Consider the following 24,368-nt stretch of genomic DNA (forward strand, 5'->3'; position numbering starts at 1 on the left):
CCAGGGTGGAATTGGGAATTTGTAGAGACAAACAGTTTTTCAGGGCTTTCCTTCCCTCAACTCTCATCTTAACTTCTTTTTGCCCTAAAACAGTAGAAAAACCCTCAAATTTCTGCCTACCTTTCCACTCCATTTCCTAAATTTCATATTTACTCCAGCCTTAGATGCCCTAAAAACCAAGCTAATAATTGTTATTTGATGTTTATTTAAAAAGGAAATGAAGAAAGAGCCTCTCTGAGTATTCCCATCACCTGTAAAACAAGTCTGTTCTTTCCTTGGAAGTCACAACAGCACAAAGAGGAATTTTTTTTTCCACTGGGGGGGTTGGGAAATATTTATAAAGTTCCTTGAAGCTTGTCTGGCTGGTTCCCAAAAATGCCTCGAGGTCTCAGTTCAACCCAACTTCGTGAGCCCAACTTAGTCCCTGCTCAAAGCTCTGCTCTCCCCTCTGGCTGATCCAGGACTTAACTAAACCTTCCAAGGATCTTCATCTCCTCCTCTTCCACTTCAGAAATTAAGGGAATTTCATTTTGTTTCGTCTGCAGCTGAGCTGTGGGGGTGGGGAAGCTCCCTGGGATGTTTTCCACGTTATTCATCCTCTGAGGAATTCGACGGGAAAAAGGTTGGGCTGTCACTGCCCCTGGATCCCTGGAAGTGCCCAAGGCCAGGTTGGATAAACTTGGAGCAACCTGGAATGGTGGAAGGTGTCCCTGCCCACGGCAGGGGTGGAACTGGATGGGCTTTAAGGTCCCTTCCAACCCAAACCATCCTGGGATTCCGTGACACCTGAGAAATTCCACCCCCGTGTAACATCCCGCTCAGATCCATCATCCAACCTTCACCTGGAATTAGGAATAATTTGGTAACACTGGAAACTATTTTGATTGTAGAATGATGGAATGAATCATGGAACCCTGGAATGGTTTGGGTGGGAAGGGACCTGAAGGATCATCTCATCCCACCCCCTGCCATGGGCAGGGACACCTTCCACTATTCCAGGTTGCTCCAAGTTTATCCAACCTGGCCTTGGACATTTCCAGGGATCCGGGGGCAGTCACAGCTTCTCTGGGAATTCTATCCCAGCCCCTCCCCACCCTCCCAGCCAAGAATTCCTTCCCAATATCCCATCCAACCCTACTCTCTGGCAGTTTGAAGCCATTCCCCTTGTCCTGTCACCCTTGGAAATAGTCTCTCTCCATCTTTCCTGGAGCCCCTTCAGGCCCTGCAAGGCCACAGTCAGGTCACCCCAAAGCTTCTCCTCTCCAGGCTGAACAATCCCAGCTCTCCCAGCCTTTCCTCCCAGCAGAGCTGCTCCAGCCCTGGGATCCTCTTGGTTCCTGCTCTGGCCTCTCCCCAGCAGCTCCATGTCCTCGCTGTGCTGCTGGAGCGCTTTCCAATCCCTTCTTTATCCGCTCTCCCAGTCCCCCAGACCCTGTTTGGGAGAATCCCCCCCAACCCTGTTTTCCATGGAAGGGACAAAGGCCCCCAGGTCCCCTCAGGCCCTGCCTGCAGCTCTCCCTGCCCCGTTTGCTGGCACTGCCACTCTCCGGGGTGTTCCCGAGGAGCTTCAGGGAGTTCCTACAACAACAGCAACATCCCAGTCCCTGGGATGACTCCTGTTGTGTTTGCTCAGCCTTCAAGCAAATACTGGGTTTTATAAATATATATATAGATATATTAAAAAATAAATATATACAAATCAATAAATATATATAAATATAAATATGTAAATATAAATATATACATAAAAAAGTGATAAGCCTTACCTGGTCACATGGGAACAGTCTTTATATTATATTTTTATATATATATATTTATATATATATTTTTATATATTTATACATTTTATATATATTTTATATATTTACATATATTTGTAAATATTTTATATTTTTTTATATTTTATATATTTTTTATATTTATATATAAATATATATATTTGTATGCATATTCATATGCTTTATATATTCTATATATTTTTTATATATCTATATATATTATATATATTTATATATTTTATATATTCATATGTATTTTTATATTTTTATATTTTATATGTTTTATATATATTTATATGTTATATTTTATATATTTTATATATATTTATAGATAAATATATATTTTATATATTATATATTTATATGTATGTTTATCATTTTTATATATTTTTATAGTTTATATATAGTTATATGTTTTATCTATTTATATATGTTATATTTTATATATATTTATCAGATAATATATATTTTTATATATTATATATTTATATGTATGTTATTTTTATATATTTTCATATTCTATATATGTTTTATATATATTTATATATTTTATATATATTTATATATGTTATATTTTATATATTTTATATATATTTATATATAAATATATATTTTTATATATTATATCTTTATATGTATGTTTATATTTTTATATATTTTCATATTTTATATATGTTTTATATATATTTATATATTTTATATATATTTATATATGTTATATTTTATGTTTTATATATATTTATATATAAATAAATATTTTATATATTATATATTTATATGTATATTTATATTTTTATATATTTTTATATTTTATATATGTTTTATATATTTATACATTTTATATATATTTATATATAAATATATATTTTTATATATTATATATTTATATGTATGTTTATATTTTTATATATTTTCATATTTTATATATATTTATATAAGAATATATATTTTTATATATTATATATTTATAGGTATATTTATATTTTTATATATTTTATATTTTTAATATATTTTTATATATTTTATATGTGTATATATATATATATAAATAAATATAATATAAAGACTGTTCCAATGTGACCAGTTAAGGTTTATCATTTTTTTTCCAGCTGAACTCCTCTAAAAACCTTGGAGACGGGAGGGTTTTATTGCACAAGGAGGAAAACCCAGGAATGTGCTCAAGTGTTCTTCACAAAAACATCATTAACCTGCTCCTTTAGGACCCTTAAAAATCACATTTTTAACCCCCACACACTCAAAGTCACTCGATCCCACAGCCTCTACCTCGACTGCTTCTGAGAGCAGCTCAGCAAAGCCCAGCTGACATTTCAAACCTGCCAAGCCAAAAAAATAAATAAAAATATAAAGAGCTTAAAGCCAACGTTTCCAGTTCTGGGCTGTGCAACCTCAGTGGTCACTGCAAAGCTTGGGAAAATTGAGATGCAAAAAGAATTAACAGAGGCTTCCAGTCAGACCATTTGCAAGTCAAAGGACAGCCAGCAAGGAAGGGACACCTCAAATAATTCTTATTAGACAATAATTTGCAAATATATGAAATGAATTCAATCAGATCTCTCTGCTCACCAGTCAACTCTGGTGTCCCACAGCCAATCTATTTGAAAAAAATTAAGATTATTCACTACCAAGGTTGAAGTGGAGCCGGTTGGGTTTAAGACCTTTCAGCATTTCCGTGTTTAGGGTCGTTCTTTGGGTTTGGATTTGCTGATCCCAGTATTTTTTCCCCAACATTTGCACTCATGGTCCCTCTGGATTTTGTTCTCCTGTTATTTGGCTTTCACGGGATCCTTCCCCTTGTGCTTCACGTTTACATTTGGGTGGTTTTTAAGGAATAAAAATGAGGATTGAACAACTGGTACCAAGCACTGAGCTCAGGGAGTTTAAGCCAGGCTTAGTCTAGGAAAGGAAAGATTTCAGTAACATTATTTTATACTGCCTGATTCACCTTGATTAGCAAACATTCTGTGCATCTCTCAGGCTTCAAACACACCTTCAGCACCATCTGTGGGCTCAGAGATTTATTATTATTATTATTATTATTATTATTATTATTTTGATCTTTAGCTGCCATTTCTGAGAAGTAAAAAAAGCAGGATTTGTCCCCAAAGCATTTTTTTTGTACATTTTTATAGTGGTTTTTTCCCCCCTCTGACAGGTACAAGAACTGTCACACAGCGAAGGTATGGCCATAACCCCGATGAAGGAGAATGAAAAATACTTTTAAAATTAACAATTTGCTACCTTGATTATGGCAAAACTGCTCCTTGAGGGAGTGCAAAGATAAAGAGATGGAAAAATCCTGTGTCTGGGTTTTTTTTAATGCCAACACTTATTTGTTTAACTCAAATATTACAGATATTTGAAGCAGCAGTTACGTGTCCATCCTCTGACACACCCCCTGTGACTCAGGGAAAAATAAAAGACCAGGAAATTCAAAATGAGACTCCCAACACAGGAGTTCAGAAAACCACAGGAGCTGCTCGGAATCAGGCTGGGATTTCGTGAATTTTAAGGAATGAAATTTTCCCACTGAAGTCATGGAAGAGAAGTTGCAAAATATCTTCTAAGAATGTTCAGGGAGGGGAGCAAAAAAAAAAAAAAAAGGCAATTTAATATAATATGAAGTCGTTGGACCTCTAAGAACGTATTAAAAGCATCCAGAAATTTTATAAGTGTTTGAAAATATACTAATAAAGAGCATAAAATGTGTTGGAAGGGACCTTAAAGATCATCTCATTCCCACCCCCTGCCATGGGACCTTCCACTAGAACAGGTTGCTCCAACCTGGCCTTGAAAAGATAATAAAATGTAATAAAAGGAGCCACAGAAAAGTCTGGATTTTACCCTGAATCCCCTGAATTTCTGGTAAGGTTAATGCCTGATATATTGGGAATTTTCTCAGATATGTAGTGACACATCAGCATCACACTGAAAGCTTTTAAGGTGTTTAACAATAAAGCTTCGAGGCTGCATTTAATTTCTTCGATTTTATGGTTTTGATTGAAGGGAAAAAAAACCAAAACAAAAAAAAGACCAGCATTAGAAAATAACTCCTGAAAACATTTTAACTTCCTGAACATTCAAGGCAGTGATTTTTGGTTTAGGAACCTCCACTTGCTGAAGTGGAAGTTTTGCACCTCGTTTTAAGTTCTGCTACAGGAATTTTTGGGTTTCCTTTTTTTTTTTTTCCAGCAGGGGAGATGAAAACATTCACTGCAGCCCAGCAGATGAAAACGGAATTTTACTTTGGAAGGAAGCAAAACACGACTGAACTGCATTCCAAGGAGTTAATTAAGGAACAATCTCTCCTGAACCATCTCCTGAAGAATTCCTGCACTTCCTCTGCTCTGGGTGAGGTTCCTAAAAGCAGATTTCTATTGAGATATAGGGAAAAAAAAGCTTTTTAAATGTGCTCAAAGTCAACATACACCTTATATATATTATATGCCTTCTTCTCCCTTCCCTTCCCAATGGAAAAATCCCCAAATCCTGATGGGAAAAGCTTTATTCCTGCCTTATTGATGGGCTCTCTTTAATGAGTTTGATGTGCTGTGATGAGGAGTGAACACACACTCATTGTTTTTAATAGAACCCTGATGATTTAACCTGCTCTGATCCGATTATTCCTTGGATTACACAACCCCGGGCTGGAGTTATTCAGACTTTCCACTGCCTGCACCAGCAGCTGTTTCCCTGGCACCTGGAGCTGAGGAAAATCCAAGCCCTTAATCAGAGTTTCCATGAGCCAAGAGATGCCTGCAATGGGCTGGACGGGATGTGGCCCAAGGGCCAAGTGGGCCGAGACAGGAACTCCGTGAAAAATAAACCCCATCCTGCAAAGGGTTTGGAATTGGGAGAACGTCCCCTCAGGAATTGGGAGAACGTCCCCTCAGGAATTGGGAGAACGCCCCCTCGGGAACTGGGAGAACACCCCTCAGGAATTGGGAGAACACCCCTCAAGAATTGGGAGAACGTCCCCTCAGGAATTGGGAGAACATCCCCTCAGGAATTGGGAGAACACCCCTCAGGAATTGGGAGAACACATCCCCTCAGGAACTGGGAGAACACCCCTCAGGAATTGGGAGAACACCCCTCAGGAATTGGGAGAACGTCCCCTCAGGAACTGGGAGAACGTCTCCTCAGGAATTGGGAGAACGTCTCCTCAGGAATTGGGAGAACGTCTCCTCAGGAATTGGGAGAACGTCTCCTCAGGAATTGGGAGAACATCCCCTCAGGAATTGGGAGAACATCCCCTCAGGAATTGGGAGAACATCCCCTCAGGAATTGGGAGAACATCCCCCCAGGAATTGGGAGAACATCCCCTCAGGAATTGGGAGAACATCCCCCCAGGAATTGGGAGAACATCCCCTCAGGAATTGGGAGAACATCCCCCCAGGAACTGGGAGAACATCCCCCCAGGATTTCCCACCAATTCCCCCTTTCTCACACTAATTCCCTCTCCAAGTTCTCGTTGGCACAAGAAAATCTGTGCCTATTTAACATCCCAACCTGCCAGAAATGTGCATTTTAACTCTGTTATTTCCTTTCATCCTCCTCCCTAAACTGGAATACAACAACAAATATTCCCAGGACTAAAAACTAACCCGAGCTTTCCATGGTAATGGAAATATTCCTACTGTCACCAGCTCTGAGGAACTATGACAGTCCAGACAAAACCAATAATAATAATTATCAAACTCTATAAAAAATATCAGAGATGGCCTTAATGTATTTAATAATATTATCTACATTTTTTGGGTTACCAGAAGGGAGGGGTTATTTTAACTACAAACCCACACAAGTGTTTTATTTAACAACAGGCATTCTGAAGGGCTTCTTCACCTAAAATAAAAATATGGAAATAGGAAAAAACTAATTTATTTTAACAATCCAGCTTTTATCTCCTGGCACTTCAGCAGCTCAGCTGCTCCAGCTTTCTATTTCTACAGAGAAAGGAAGCAGCAACTCTAGGCAAAAAAAAAATAAAATAAAAAGAAACATTTCTTGCCTTTCAGCCAGTTTTTACTTGGAAAACATCCTGATTTTTAAGAGGTCTTTATACAGACATTTATTTTGAAACCAGACCTTCACAGAAGTTTCCAGAATGGCCAATAAAATAAAATAAAGTGTTTTTTTTTTGCTTTACCTGCCTGTATCTAAAAGTCAAAGCCTGATTAATTTTTTTTATTAAGCATCCCGAGGTGATTTTTTTCCAATATCAAGGAATCCATCTATCAAACAACCTCAAAAAGCAAAACCACCTCAAATCCAACTCGTGAACCACCTGAAAATCTGCAAAGGGAAGAGGAGGATTCATCCCTGATGGATTTTAATAAATCAAATTGGCTGAGTATTGACAGCTCTGCTTTATGAGTGGGGCCAGTAATAAATAATGACTCACTAATTAATTAAAAAAAAGTCATTCTGGTTTATCTTGGGCAGTAAAAAGTGCTGGGAGGAAGAAATAAAAGCTATAAATCAGGTGCCTCTAAACCAGGCAATTAAACCTCCCAGAAAAGCTCTGCCCTAAATCCCTGTGCTTTTAAAACGTATTCCAAGTTATTATATAATTTATATTTATTATATACCTTGTGCACATATATATTACATGTATTATATACCAGACACCACTCACAAATCAGTCCCACCCCCATTCTTAATATTAATATTCCCAACTTTTTAATCTCTGAAAATATATTTTAATATATTATTAATATATTTATATATTATACTATGTATAGATATATTATATTATTAAATATATTATATATAAATATATAATATATATTATATATTATATAAAATTATATATTATATATAAATATATTATATATAAATATATAATATATATTATATATAAATATATTCTATATATTATATATAAATATATTATATGTAAATATATGAACATATTATATATTATATATAAATATATTATATATAAATATATAATATATATTATATAAAAACATATTCTATATATTATATATAAATATATTATATGTAAATATATGAACATATTATATATTATATATTAATATATTATATATTATATATAAATATATTATATATAATATATAATATATATAATATATAAATATATTATATATAATATATAAACATATTATATATCATATATAAATATATTATATTACTAAATATATTAAATATATTATATATTATATTATTAGATATATATTTATATATAAATAAATATATCACATATTGATATATTAATATATTAATATATTTTAATATATATGAAGATATTAATATAACTCAATATTAAGATACTTCAATATTAATATAATACATGATATGAAATATTATACATATTAAAATATATATTGCTTTAATTTTTTAATGGTTTTACTCTTCAAAATAAAACCAGATTATTGGGACATGACTCTGAACCAACAGAGCCTTTTTTTTTTAGAAAGCAGCAGCGTTGAAACAACTCTAAACACTGTCAAAATATATTGATTTTTTTTGGCAGAGGAAGAATGAAACCCTTCAAAATATCTGGAGAAAGGCACAGAGGCCAAGAACTAAGTTTGACACCCCCTCAGGGAAGGTTTTGGCACAGGCAGAGCTGTGCTCACGGAAAAATATTCCTATTTCTCTGAAATCCCTTTCTTGAAATGGGATCTAAGAGGGGTTTAAGGAGCTTTGAGTAAAAGGATTAACGAGCCCACGTGACTGGGCCAGGAAGAGATCACCAAAAACTGAGAATTATTTGAGAAAAGAAAGTTTTGTCACAAACTCCTGGGAAATCTCAGCGACTTCCTGGGAAGCAGAAATAATTCCAGTAATTCCTGAAGTATTTAAAAAAAAAAACCCCCAAATCCATCTCGTGATTATTTCAGTGGGTTGTAAATCCATTAAAAAGGTCTAAAAACGTGGCTCATTTAACAGCTTTAATTTTAGGGGAGTTCCCAACAAGTTTTTGCTGCATAAAGGTGAAGGAAAGGCAGAATTTTGAAGGTGTAATTAGGATATTATAAATATAATTAATATAATTATAAATAGAATTAAAATCTATCAATATACATTATAACATAAAAATATAAAATGTATAATATATAACACATAATATATATAATATAAAATATATTTCTCTTGAGATTATTATATTTATAAAAATATTCTATTATATTTATTGCAGTTCTAAAATATAGATTATATAATACATTATATTTCTATTGAAATTATAACAATTTCATCTGACATTTTTATAAATATATTGATACAGTTCTATATAGTTATATTATAAATTTATTAGATAATGAATTATATTTACATTGAGATCATTATATTTATGAAAATATTATACTAAATTGTTACATTATAGTTATAAAATTATATTATTGTTACATTATAGTTATAAAATTATATTACTAGGTAATGAATTATATTTATATTGAGATCATATTTATGAAAATATTATACTAAACTGTTACATCATAGTTATAAAATTATATTATTGTTACATTATAGTTATAAAATTATATTATTAGGTAATGAATTATATTTATATTGAGATCATATTTATTAAGATATTATATTAAATTGTTACATTAAAGTTGTAAAATTATATTATTAGATAATTAATTATATTTATATTGAAATAATATTTATTAAAATATGATGTTACATTCTAGTTGTAAAATTATATTATTAGATAATTAATTATATTTATATTGAGATCATTATATTAAAATATTATACGAAATGGTTATACTGTAGTTATACAATTATATTATTATATAATAATAACATGAATAATGAAATAATTATATTTATTAAAACGCTCCATTAAAATATCATATGAAATAGTTGTGTTAGGCTATAAAATTGCATTATTGTATAATAAATTATCCCCCTTTCCAGCAAAGTTCCAGTTGGGTCACCTACTTAGAGAGGGACTAAGAGGGCCCAGAGGAAGTTTTTTTAAGCCCTCCTGTGGCTGGACCCAGAACTTCTCCAGCCAGCAGGGAAATGTGCCACATCCCTTTGGAATTCCAGAATCCATGGAAGTTTATTTATTGCCACTTACTTGCACAAATTCTAGGAAAAAAAAAAAACAACAAACCACCCTGAGTGTCTCCACTGAGAGAGAAAAGCTCTGGGAAAAAATGGAATTACCAGCTGAGGAGGATGGGAAGATATAAAAGCAGAATTGCTGGCTTCAATAATTGGCAGATTATTGTAATTTTTATTCTTTTTTTTAATAAATGAGCACACAGGACCAGTTCTAAGAGATAAAACTCATCTGGGGTTAGAATCCCTCGAGTGCAAAAATCAACAGCAAAACTACCAAAAAGCTGCAGGTCAGAAAACAGGAACAGAAAATGGTTCAGAAAGTCAAAAATTACATTTTTCCAAGGTCATTTGCCAACCTAGAGATAAAAAAACCCACTTCATTTCTTGTGCTTAAGAATAAAACAAAAGACAGAGAATTCAAAGATATTCCTAAATTGTGCTTTAGAAAAACTTGGGAGTGTTTCAGGGTTCTCTGGAAGATTTAGGGGCTGATATTAAGAAACCAGCCATGAAGTATTTTTATTCCTTATGAGAATAAAGCAGAGAAGAAACTGTCATTTATTAGAATTTCCCTCGATAGGAGGGTCTGCTTTTTAAGGGATTGGTCACAAATCAAATAAAACTTTGGATTTCTCAACTGGGACCTCGACAGGCCGACAAAAAAAATTTAAAACAAAAGTAAAAAAGGGCAGAAATAACAAATTCAGGCAGCATTTCAAGCACAAATCAGTGTTTGGGAAGGGTTAAAATAGAAATAGCTGTCCTGTCTCACCTTTGATTGGATCAACCCTCCCCAAATAGGGCAATCCAGGATTATTAAGGGGCCTTCTGAAGGGAAAAAGGAACATTAATCACACAGAGAAGGTATTTTAGGAGGGTTACATGCTCTGGGAAAAATAGGAAGCTCCCAGAAAAGCAGCAAACCACACCCAAACTCACAGGATATTTAGAAAACAGTGTCTGGTGTGTGTTTTACAACCTCGTCCCTTCAACACCACAAAGCTCCACACAACTGTTTGCTGCAATAAATTGAATTTTCTGTTCACACCCGACAGCAAAGCAAGTGCGTTTTCTTTGAATTAAGCCCCTAACCAGGTGTTAAATTTAAATTATTTAAAATTATTATCTTGGACTCATTTTAGTGTGGTCAGCATCACTTTACACCCCTGAGTGACAAAATATCTTCATTTTCTGAGACACCAGAGCCAGGAAACGCTGTGGGAAAACTGGATACACCGTGGAAGAACACGGGGTTTTCCTCACTTTTAATATAACCTTGTTATATTAAAATATGTAAATAAATAAAATGTATAGATATACAAAAATGCAACCACCACCCAAAACGCTGAAGGCACCTTTGCCACCCCCAAAATCTGAGATACAGCCTCGGTTCCACCTTCTCTCTCTTTGCAATTTCCCTGATATTTGGCCAAAAGAACAAATTCAAACCAAATCCAGTCCATGAATGGGTTTCCCTACATAGTATTTCCAGCTTTCAAGTTATTTCCCACCTCTGTAACTGTACCAACTCCACCTAAATTCTGTATTTCAGTGGTTAAAAGTTCAGTTCCCTGACACTTAAGCTCATTTTTCCACCTATTAAAAGTCTGTGCACAACCAGCACGTTTTAAACCACCGGGTCCCAAGTCCCTCAACTCTTCTCTTTCTTTACTTTGCATTATTTATAAAACTCTGAGGCTTTTCTCCCCTCTTGGACACACCTATTTATTCGAGTTCAAGAGAATTCTTCCATCCTTTGCCTCAGAAATGTGAATTATGCAGTAAATGTACAAGTTGTCACCCATGGGCAAGAGAACACAGTTCATGCTGAGATGATGAACATCTAATTAATGACGAACATCTAATTAATGTGGTATTATTTTAAGGAATCTGCACCCCTTCCTGCTGCAGCTCTTAGGAAGGGGGGCGAAAAAAAGACGTTAAAACAATTTTTTATTGTAGTTTTAAGGATACTCAAGACTTTGTCCTCGTCTAAATTAAATTACTGGAGACAGAGATTAATTGGAATAATAAAAAGAAAGACCGAAAAATGGTTTAAGTGTTCAGAGACCCATCCCTGGGAGTGTCCAAGGCCGGGCTGGATGGAACTTGGAGCAACCTGGGATACTGGAAGGTGTCCCTGCCCATGGATCTTTAAGGTCCCTTCCACCCCAAACCAGCCTGGAATTCTATGATAACACCAAAAGATAAAATATATTGGGCATTAAAAATTACATAACCTCAGAAACTGCAATATAATGTAGCTGCATCTCCTATTTTTAATATATTATAGCTGTCAGCAAGTTGAGTATTTCACGAAGACACGGGCAGTTATTTTAAGGGATTTAAAACCAGCACCATTATTGCCTGATTTTTCAAGTCCATTCCCTTGAATTCCCACCCGTTTAAAAAAGCTTAAGCATCTCCCTCAGTTTGAAAGACACCAGGAAAGAAGAGCCTGATAGGAAAACCAAGTATAAAAACGCATTAAAAAAGCGCAAAAAAAGTGCTTTTGGTTGCCACAACCAAAACCTCGACCACAACCAAAACCTCGACTACAGAAGCGTAAGGTGGCCCAGGGTCAATTTTTTTCCCCATTCTGGTCTGTGTAAAGCTTCTCCCCGAGCTAAGGGTTGGGGAATTAAAGGAATTAAACGGGGATAGTCGTTGGTGTTGAATCACCGAGGCTGGAAAAGAGCTCCGGGATGTGCCGATGCTCCCGATCCCAGCCCGGGGCACCGAGCGCCGCGTCCCGGCGTTCCCCGGACACCCCCAGGGATGGGGACTCCAAACCTCCCCGGGCAGTTCTAATGTTTAACAAGCCTTTCCATGAAGGAATTCCTCTTGATGTCCAACCCGAGCCTCCCCTGGCACAGCCTGAGGCCGTTCCCCCTCCTCCCGTCCCTTGTTCCCCGGGAGCAGAGCCCGACCCCCCCCCGGCTCCCCGCTCCTGCCGGGGAGTTGCGGAGCGGGATCGGCTCGTTCCCGACACCCGACGGCATTCCAGGCGCGGATCCCGGGCAGGGCAGGGCGCTGTCTCGCCGCCCTTTCCCCTCCGAGCCCCGCCGAGGTCGGCGGCGGCCCCTCACCCGCTGCCCCCCGGCCCCGCTCACCCGGCACGGCCCGTCCTGGAACACGCGCGGGTCCAGGTTGCAGGCGATGGTGGAGGTGGGCAGGTCCCGCAGCGCCACCGCCTCCATCTCGCCGTCAACGAAGCTCCACTCCGTGTCCGTCTCCTCCTCCTCCTCTTCCTCTCCCTCCTCCTCCTCCCCTTCCTCGGGCGGCAGCGGCGGCGGCTCCCGGAGCGGCGGCTCCTCCATGGCCGGGGCCGCGCGGAGGCGGCTGAACGGACGTTGCCAAGGCGGCTTCACCCGCCCCTCCGGCCGCCATTTTGTTTCCTTCACCCCCGCATCGTCTGAGCCAATAGGAAGCCGCCGCCTCCGCCCCCCCTCCCCGTGTCAGCCAATAGGAAGCGGCGGCCGCCGTGGCAACAGGTGTTCTGGTGAGGCGCCTTCCGCCATCTTGAGTGAGGGCAACGACTGTGAGGGAGCGTAACAGACGTTATATGTAATATACTATATGCGTGAAATATGCCATAAATACTATATATACTGTAGAGATACTATATAAAGTTGTCGTGGCTTCGCCTCAGCTGGCAACCGAGCAACACAATGTATATACATATAGACGTGTATATATATGTATGTATATACGGGTATATATATGTATATATATATACATATCTATGTATCTATAGATGCATATATATGTGTATATGTAGAGTGTGTATATATATATGTACATATGTATACCATATAGATATTATATACACTATATACACCATATATATACTATATACACTATATATACATTATATACATATATAGTGTATATATGGCATATACATAGTGTATATATACAGTGTACACATACTATATATAAAATTATGGTATATATGATATACTGTGTGTGTAGTATATATAGTATAAATACTATATATTATAGTGTAAGTATACAGTGTATATATATATACATTATATATAAAATAATACATATTATATATGTATTATACATATTAAATCATACTATATATTATATATGTATTATACATATTAAAACATACTATATATTAAAATATACTATATATAAATACATCATTATTAAAATACACTATATATTATTATAGTATATTAGTATGTATTATATATTATTATTATATATTATATATTATTATGGTGTTCTACAAATGCGTCATTGAACAGGTAAACAGAAGGAAACTTGAAATTTAAAAAAAGGCCATAATGTTGTTTGCACAGTTGTGTCTCCTCCTGCTGGTGATTATTTTATCCTTAGAGGAGATATTTTCTTACAGCATTCCTTCTTTACTTAGGTCAATAAAGCCATAAAGGCCAATTGCAAATATATATATATATATCTCTATATATGTGTGTGTGTATACATACATACATATATTATATATATGCACACACATACATATATATACACGCATACATATATATATATTTTTATATATATATATGTAGCACCTCCTTCCAGGGGAAGGCCCAAAAATGAGCTTCAGAGGTCACAAGGTTTTTTTAAATTAAATTTACTTACCCTAAACCCGCCCTCCTTCGGCATAAAACCATTACTCTTATCCTGTCACTCTCTGCCTGTATAAATAATTAGCTTGATTTAATAATTGTTCTAGATCACAGCTTTTAACTGTATTTTTTTTTTTAGAGAAAATGTGTTAGTGCACACTTGGAAAACATTATTGTGCCTTTTTTTTCCTGACAGATCAAAGGTTTTAAAGTGATGAATTACAATCTCAGCCAACACACAGAGGAGGAGAAAAAAATTGCCACCTTCCTCCTCCTCATTTGCAGGTTTTTTTGGCTCTTTAATCTGTATTAAGTCTTTCTTGGGGGTAGAGATAAGCTACATACAGGATATTTTTGTGCTCACTTGTGACATAAATCCGTGTGTTTTTGATCCCATTTTCACAAAACTTTGGACAAATGGTATCTTTAAAAGAAAAATCAAAATATGTGAAGCTGTTTTGTGCTAAATCCAGCCAAAATAATGCCATTTTTAACTCTATTCTTTGATGTCAAAGGTGTTTCCCGTGTGGATTTTCCAGCCCCCCTGTGAAAATTCCACCTGAGGAAATGGAAATATAATGGGGCACATATTTAGAAAAAGCCAGGAAGCAAAACCCACCACCAATAAATTCCCAGAACTGCAGCCTGGAATCCTCCTGTTGGGAAAACCATGGCCAAATATTAATTTCCCCTCGGCTGGTTACTGCAATTCAGGTGTCACATTTGTGGGTGCAGTAAGTTATTAATGATATTTAAATATAATCAAATATTTTAATATTTAATATAATTTCATATAATTAAATATTAAATGTGTTTGATATTTAATTAAATATTTATATTTCTATTTTATATTATAATATATAATATAACATTATATATTCTATATTCTATATAAGATATATTATATATAAAATATATATAATATATAATACATAACATAAGATTATATATATTCTATATTATATAATATATATATTATATATAAAAATATATATTATATATAATACATGATATAATATTATATATATTCTATATTCTATGATATATGTTATATAAAAATATATATATAATATATATAATACATGGTATAATATATATTCTATATTCTATAATATATGTTATATATAAATATATATAATATATATAATACATGATATAATATTATATATATTCTATATCATATAGAATACATATAATATATAAAATATATAAGATATATATAATACATGATATAATATTATAAATATTCTATATCATATAGAATATATATTCTATATAAAATATATAAAATATATATAATACATGATATAATATATATATTCTATATTATATAGAATATATATTCTATATATATTATATATAACATAGGATATATAACATTATATTATATATTATAATATAAAATATAAATATAAATATTTAATTAAATATTAAACGTATTTAATATTTGATTATATTAAATAAAATGAATAATTTACTGTGCCCACAAATATAACATCTGAATTGCAAGAACCAGCCGAGGTTATTGCATATATTATATATATATTGCATATATTATATATACTATTATATAATATATATTAATATGTAATATAATATTATGTAGAATATTATTGTATTTAATTAAATATTAAATATATTTAATATAATTAATATAATTAATTAAGCCTAAAGCTGAGATCGCGATCACCGAGGGCCTCTTTGCCCTGAGAGCTTGAAAGTTCAAACCCCAAATTAATTCAGATTAAAACCCCCCCAGTCGCAGGCACCAGAAAAAAAAACAATAAAATATAAATAAACCTGAATCTCCCTAAATTTAGGATTTAAAGATTCATCCTTTCTTGTTCAAAAATCGGATTTTCCCCCTCAATATTCGAGGCCGGAGCGCGTCTTTCACCGTAAAGGGGCAGCGATTAACTCTTAACGATTTCTTTGCCCGCAGGAAAAGCTTCCCGGGGGGAAAATCGTTAAATGTTCCCTGGAAAGGAGCCAGGGGAACGTTCCGAACACGGACACCACCATCTAGTGGTAAAATAAAACCTCGCAGGGGTCGAAAGCGCTGCTGCGACTTTAGAAATCCGAATTTCTCTGGTGAACAGCAGCTGGCCGGAAAGGCAAAAAAAAAAAAAAATTAAAAATTTAAAATAAAATCAGATTATGCGGGACTGGATTATAAATAAATGGAAAAACGTTTGGAGGGAGGAAAAAAAAAAAAAATCACAAAATCACCAAATAATCGAGATTGGGAGGGACCTTTGGGATTTTGGGGACTTTTTAAACTCACTTTAAATGTCTGGCTTGGTTTAAAGGGGGTCAGACCTCTCTTCTGTGGGAGACTTTGGAGGGGAACAAGTCTCTCCGTGAGAAATTAGCCCAGAGGGGCTTCTTGGAGCATAAAAACCTTTCAAGGGGGTAAAACTGAAGGCTTTGCTGGAGAGGATTTTTCGTGGAATGTCCCGGAAAACGATGGATGGAGGAAACAGGAGGCAGAGCCTGGGAAGGAGCTGATGTCTGGAAAGGTCAAACTGGGGTTTGGAGAGCAGGAGCTGTCCCAGGGCGGAGAAGAATCCCAGACTGGTTTGGGTTGGAATGGACCTGAAGGATCATCCCATCCCACCTCCTGCCATGGGCAGGGACACCTCCCACCAGCCCAGGTTGCTCCAAGCCCCATCCAACCTGGAATTGGACACTTCCAGGGATCCAGGGGCAGCCACAGCTTCTCTGGGAATTCTGTCCCAGCCCCTGCCCACCTCCCAGCCAGGAATTCCTTCCCGATATCTCATCTCATCCTGCCCTCTGTCAATTGGAAGCCATTCCCTGCTGTCCAGTCACTCCAGGCCCTTGGAGTCTCTCTCCATCTTTCTTGGAGCTCCTCCTGGTCCAGGAAGGCCAGAATGGTTTGGGTTGGAAGAGGAAATAAGGATCATCCAGTCCCATCCCCTGCCATGGGCAGGGACACCTTCCACCAGCCCAGGTTCCTCCAGGTCCAGCCTGGCCTTGGACACTTCCAGGGGTCCAGGGGCAGCCACAGCTTCTCTGGGAATTCCATCCCAGCCCTCATCACCCTATTTCTTCCCAATATCCCATCTATCCCTGCCCTCTGGAAGTTTGAAGCCATTCCCCCTTGTCCTGTCCCTCCAGCCCTTGGAAATAGTCTCTCTCCATCTTTCCTGGAGCCCCTTCAGGCCCTGGGAGGCCACAATCAGGTCACCCCAAAGCTTCTCTTCTCCAGCTGAACAATCCCAGCTCTCCCAGCCTTTCCTCCCAGCAGAGCTGCTCCAGCCCTGGGATCCTCTTGGTTCCTGCTCTGGACTCTCTCCAGCAGCTCCATGTCCTTGCTGTGCTGTTCCCCAGGGCTGGAGCAGCTCTGCAGGGGGGTCTCAGAGGGGCACAATCCCCCCCTGCCCTGCTGCCCACGCTGGGGGATCAGCCCAGGATCTGTTGGATCTCAGAGCTGCCAACACACACTGGTGGCTCATCTCCACCTTTTCACCCACGAGAATCCCCCAAATCCTTCTCCCCAGGGCTGCTCTCAGGGAATTCTTCTCGCAGACAATCCTGCTGGGATTGCCCCGACCCGGGGGCAGCTCCAGCTCTGGGATTTGTTAAACCTCCTGAGGTTCTCGTGGGCCCCCTCCTCCTGAAAAAACAATAAAATACCATTAAACCAAATCAATGCAGTGAAGTTCATGGATTTTTTTCCTCCTTTGGCATCGCTGGGATGGTGAAAAGCTCCGAGGGGCAGGAGCTGAGGCGGTTGAGGAGTGTCTGAGGCTCGGGTGACGCACAAAGCTCCTGTTCCCGATGCCCATCAGCTCCCTTGTTCGCTATCGGCACAATCTCTTCTCTTTTCCCGGCATCTCCCCCTCCTCCCGCCGCTCCCTCGGCCGTTCCCAGCGAGCTGGGAAGCTCTGGAATGTGCCTTCCCCTGTCTGGGGACAGGTTGGGCTCCCAAGGTCGCCGCCACCCTCGGGTCCCACCCCGGATCCTTTGAGGGGGTTGTCCCGAACCTCCTCCTGGTTTTCAAGCTCCGCTGGTTCGGCTCCTAAATTAGGGAGAAAAGGGAAACCCCCAGCGCAGGGAAAAGGCTTTTATCGCAGGACTGAGCCTGGTTACTGATTTACAGCAGGGCTCAGCTCCGAGGGCTGCGGGGAGAGCCGCTGGAAAGGGACAAGGAACGGAGCACAGCTTCCAGAAAAACTGCTGGGAATGTTAAAAGGAAGAGGAGGGTTGGGTGCCTAGTCCTGGGAAAAGGAAAGGAGAGGATTAAAAAAAATAAAATTAAAAAAAAAAAAGAAAGAAAGAAAGAAAAAAGAAAAAGAGGAAAAAGGTAATTTCAGGAAAGGAAATTTCAGGAAAGGAAAAGGAAAAAAAGAAAAGAAAAGAAAAGAAAAGAAAAGAAAAGAAAAGAAAAGAAAAGAAAAGAAAAGAAAAGAAAAGAAAAGAAAAGAAAAGAAAAGAAAAGAAAAGAAAAGAAAAGAAAAGAAAAGAAAAGAAAAGAAAAGAAAAGAAAAGAAAAGAAGAAGAAAAGGGGAAGGGAAAGAGGAAAAAAACAGAGAAAGGAAGAGGGAAAGAAAAAGAAAGAAAGAAGAAAGAAGAAAGAAGAAAGAAGAAAGAAGAAAGAAGAAAGAAGAAAGAAGAAAGAAGAAAGAAGAAAGAAGAAAGAAGAAAGAAGAAAGAAGAAAGAAGAAAGAAAGAAGAAAGAAGGAAAGAAAAAGAGAGAAAGAAAAAGGAGAGAAGGGAAAGAGGAAAAGGAAAAAAGGAAAAGGAAAAAAGGAAAAGGAAAAGGAAAAAGGAAAAGGAAAAAGTAAAAAGGAAAAGGAAAAAAGGAAAAGGAAAAAGGAAAAGAAAAGGAAAAGGAAAAAGGAAAAAGGAAAAAGGAAAAAGGAAAAAGGAAAAGGGAAAAGGGAAAAGGGAAAAGGGAAAAGGGAAAATGGAAAAGGAAAAAGGAAAAAGGAAAAGGAAAAAAGGAAAAGGAAAAAAGGAAAAGGAAAAAAGGAAAAGGAAAAAAGGAAAAGGGAAAAGGGAAAAGGGAAAGGAAAAAGGAAAAGGGAAAAGGGAAAAGGGAAAAGGGAAAGGAAAAAGGAAAAGGAAAAAAGGAAAAGGAAAAAGGAAAAGGGAAAAGGAAAAGGAAAAAGTAAAAGGAAAAAGGGAAAAGGGAAAAGGAAAAGGAAAAAGGAAAAGGAAAAAAGGAAAAGGAAAAAAGGAAAAGGAAAAAAGGAAAAGGAAAAAAGGAAAAGGAAAAAAGGAAAAGGGAAAAGGGAAAAGGAAAAAGGAAAAGGGAAAAGGGAAAAGGGAAAAGGAAAAGGGAAAAGGAAAAAGGAAAATGGAAAAGGAAAATGGAAAAGATTGTGACATAACCTGTGTGCAAATAACATAAAATGAATATTAGTGAAAAATGAACATTAGTGAAAGACAAGTGAGCGCTGGACCTTGAGTGCCCGGGGAACTTCCCTCTGTCAGCAGCTCAGAGCAGCTCAGCACCGGCCTGAAAGATCCTGAGTTTTATTCCCCAAATCTATAATTGTCAGAGAATCCTCAGGGCTGGAAGAGACCTTCAGGACCATCCAGTCCCACCATCATCACCCCTAAACCCTGGCCCCAAGTAGCTCTTTTAAAAGCTAAAGTAAATTTAAAAGTTCTCTGAATTCAAAAAAAAATTAATATTAATTTAATATATATTAATTTTAATATTAATTTTAATCTTAAAATGCAAGTTCAAGTGGAAATGGTTGAGAATGTGACTCTGTTTTACAGGGGGGGGGAAAAAAAAGCTGTGAAAGGTGAAGTGAAATTTAAAACAAGGGCATAAAAAATTGAGATTGAAAAGAAGAAATAAGTTTCAAACGAGAGTATTAAAAAAAAAATAAAAATCAAAGGAGCTCTGACTGGGGATTATATTTCAAGAGATTATTCCGAGAAGCAACAGGCACAATAAACCAGGAAACTGATTTATTTAAAATTTATTTATTTAAAAGAAAATAGAGTGATTTGAAATAGGAGTTAAAATAACAGAGTTCAAGACAATCCATTATTAAAAGTGAAGAAAATCTCTCAGAGCTTAAAAAAGCTTCGAGTTATTTCCAGTTCCTCACTAAAAAGCTCTGTTGGATCTAACTGAGGCTTCATAGACTTTTTATAGACATATATTTTAAATATTTTAATATATTATATATTTATATTTTATATTTAAATATATATTTATATTTTATATTTGTATTGTATAATATATATTTATAGAAATATATTTATATTTATATTTTATAATATATTTATATAAATATATTTATATTTATATTTTACAATATATAAATAGATATTAATATTTTATATGTTTAAAAATTATTTAAAATATATTTTAGAGCAAAAAGTGAGAAAAGCAGAGTTTATAAGACAGGAAAAAAAAAATCTCTCTTGGAGCCTAAAAAAAGCTTCGAGTTATTTCCAGTTTCACACAAAAACACTCTGTTGGATCTAACTGATCCAACTGGATAGACTTTTTATAGACATATACATTTTAAATATTTTAATATTTTATATATTTATATTTTATATTTAAATATATGTATTTATATATATTTATATTTTATATTATTCATATATATTTTTATAAATATATATAAATAATAGATAAATATAATATAAATAATATAATTTAATATCATATAATATAAATAAAATATAATATAAAATATATATAAATAATATATAATGTATATAAATATATAAATATATATATAATAATATAAAATATAAATATATATAATATATAAATAATAGATATAAATATATTTAATATAACATATAAATATATAAATATATTTATATTTTCTTATATATAAAATATATATTTTAATGCTTTATATATTTACAAATTATTTAAAATATATTTTAAAGCAAAAAGTGAGAAAAGCAGAGTTTATAAGACAGGAAAAAAAAAGAAATACGACCCACTGGGTTTCTCCATTTAATTTTGATTGTAAAACGAGTCAGGGCTCGTTTCCAGCTTTGGAATTGGAATTGGGAGGAATTTGGAAGTAGAGGAGGGACTTTGGAAGGATCCAGAGCCTGGAGTTGCCCAAAATAAAACCGAGACCACGGTGCTCGTTAAGCTGGACTTAATTTAGTGAGGAAACAAAACAACATTCCAGGACATTCTCCAGCCTTTCCAGGACCTCCACGCTTCCAAGCTAATTCCAACCCATCCTTTTATTGGAAACGATTTATTTAGAAGTGATTTAGAAATGTTTTATTTCGAAATGATACCTGAAAATAAAAAAAAAAAAAAACAAACAAAAACCAGACATAAACCACGTGTTTTCTGCCTCGCCTGAGGCACGTGGAGGGTGTTAATTCTTCATTGCCGTTGTGCTTTTAAAGCAAAATGTAGGAAAAGGGGGGGAAAAAAAATGGGAAAATCGAAGATTCTTTTGGAGGTTTTAAGAGGAAAAAAAATAGAGGGGAAAAAAAATAGAGGGGGAAAAAAATAGAGGGGGAAAAAAATAGAGGGGGAAAAAAATAGGGGTTTTGTTGAGGTTTGAAAGCTTTGTTGTCAATGCTCTCCTGTTTTTTAACAGGCTGTGGAACGATTCAGGATTAAATCAGTCAGGATTTAAATCCAGGCTGCTCTGTGGGATGTTGGGAATTGAGGAACGGGAGGGAAAGAGAGACTGGGAGTACCCGGAATGAGGGTGCACCTCCTCTTTCTCCTCCCTTTTCCAGCCTCAGTTGGAGGAAGGTTGGAATCCTGTGCTTCCCAGCCTGGCAAGGAGCTTTCCCCCTCCTCCCTTGCACATTCCCACCTTTCCCGAGGCAGCTGGGAAGGGAAGGGATTGCCCCTAATCAGCTTAGAGCTGGGAAGCTCAGAACTCTAAATACAGATGGCATCACCCCTCCCCAAGCTGCTCTTCCAGTCCCCCTTATTTTGGGACACCCTCTCCCCCCCCCCCCCAAAATAATGGAATATCACCCCAAATTCTCCATGGAAAACTAAGAAACCCAGGACAAACACAGCAGGAAAAAAATCCCAACCCTCCAACGCTGTTTTTCCATCCCCAACTTTGCCTTTTCCACAGTCGAAATAACATTTTAAAAACGTTAAAGGAAATAGTCATGCAGTTTTCGGGGCTCTTTTTTTTCTTTTTTCCATCTCAAAAGGCCGGGCATTCATATTCTAATATTCATAATATTCTATTCATAATATTCTATTCATAATATTCTTTTAATATTCTCACATGGGATAATGTTTTATACCACAAGCAATTTGTGGAAGCTCCAGTTGAACCCTCGGACATTGGGATTGTACCTGTCTGTGTTTACTCTGACAAATCCCTCCGGGGAACACAATTAAATACCACCCAAATTCCAGAGGCTCTTCTTCCCCCTCTTTCCCGCCGACTTCGGCGCAAAACACCCGAAGATAAAGGAATTTTTTCCTTACCTCCGGCTGCTAAAAAAACCCCTCAGCTTGCATCTACGACAACCTGGACAGCCAGGGAAGGAAAAGAAGCTCCAATAATCCAAGCAAGAAGAGATTAATTAATAACCCCCGGGGATAAAACTTGTTCCCTGCCAGACTGCGAAGGGATCTCGGTGTTGTCACTAATGTTTAACATCTGCGGTGTTTAATTACCTGCGGTGTTTAATTATCTTTTAACTGGAGAAGGTGTGAATTAATCCTGCCCGGAGCCGGAGAAAATCATATTTATTAGCCGAGGAGCTGTTCCAGAAACAGATGGGGCGTAAAGAGCTTGGAGATGGAGCGGGGGAGATTAATTGTAATTAAGTGGTTGAGGCGGAGAGTCCTGAGAGCCCAGAGCAGCCAAAGCTCCGGGATTCCACCGGCACGGAGACGATTGGAACGCTTCCAAAACTGCCTCTGGAAAACCGGGATGCTGGAGGGTGACAAGGAGCGAGGTGGGGCTCCGATTTTATCTCTCTGGTTTGGGAACCTCGTGGAATGGGAACCTCCAAACTGGAGTTCTGGGCTTATGGTTTGAGAGTTCCAAAATTTAATTTTCTAGTTTAAACTTCCTCCCACATCTCAACTGAGCGTGAAATGGTTTTTCAGATACTACACAAGACTCAAAACGGGGGGAAAGGGAATATATTGCAATGATTGTACAAATAAATATTACAATACATTATATACAATCTTAGTTATCTCTACTATGATATAAAAGTATTTACAATGGATCAGATCTCTCTTGTAAATATTTTTCCCCTTCCCCCAATAACGAACGGTCGTGTTTTGTCTGAAAACTCTCCATATGGGGCGAAAAAGATATCAAGTCCGTACCATCACTAAACCCTCTCACGGGGGCAAACTGTGGGAGGGGGGCTTGAACTTAAAAATTAGATTCTTGGGAATTTCAAACCACCGCAAGCAGAAGGACAAAAATCTCTGTTCCTGGGCTCGAGTCAAAACCCAGCGAGTTCTGATCCAAACTCTTCGATCATCCCCCCGTAAAAGCGGCGACTGAATCACTCTGCCTTAAATTTTTCTCTTCCGAAGATAATCAACGCCTGTTGTCCTTAAAGCTGTTAGTCCTTAAACTCTGTATATTTAAAGAGCTAATCTTTTGTTAGGCTTAAACACCGAGCGCTGGTAACAATGGGGGACTGTTTATCACTGAAAGGGTGTTTTTTTTTGTTGTTGTTGTTGGCCTTGAAATCCTCACCTCGTGGAAATGGAGAGCAGGGAAGAGGTAAAAAAAGGAAAAATGGGATCGTGGTGTTGCTGGCTAAGGGAGGAGGGCACAGCCAGGCATCTCTCCTGTGCTTCCAGCAGATCAAATCCCGGGGCAAATTTAGGAGGGACTCGGCTGACAGAGCCTGTCATAGAATTCCTGAGCTGGGAGGGACCCCCAAGGATCATCCAGTCCCAGCCCTGGCCCTGCCCAGGACACCCCAACACTCCCCCCTG

General features: G+C 36.6%; 1 protein-coding gene across 1 annotated transcript in view; it reads right to left on the reverse strand.

Annotated features, from left to right (window-relative positions):
* Positions 1-13,203, reverse strand: part of RCAN1 (regulator of calcineurin 1) — a 43,146-nt gene extending 29,943 nt beyond the window's left edge. Inside the window, exon 1 of the mRNA XM_032680164.1 lies at positions 12,953-13,203. Within this exon, the coding sequence (XP_032536055.1) occupies positions 12,953-13,159 (207 nt within the window). The 5' untranslated portion in view covers positions 13,160-13,203. The remainder of the gene's footprint in view (positions 1-12,952) is intronic.
* Positions 13,204-24,368: the final 11,165 nt, after the last annotated feature.

Source organism: Chiroxiphia lanceolata, chromosome 2, assembly GCF_009829145.1.
Source record: "Chiroxiphia lanceolata isolate bChiLan1 chromosome 2, bChiLan1.pri, whole genome shotgun sequence".
Taxonomy (NCBI): Eukaryota; Metazoa; Chordata; class Aves; order Passeriformes; family Pipridae; genus Chiroxiphia; species Chiroxiphia lanceolata.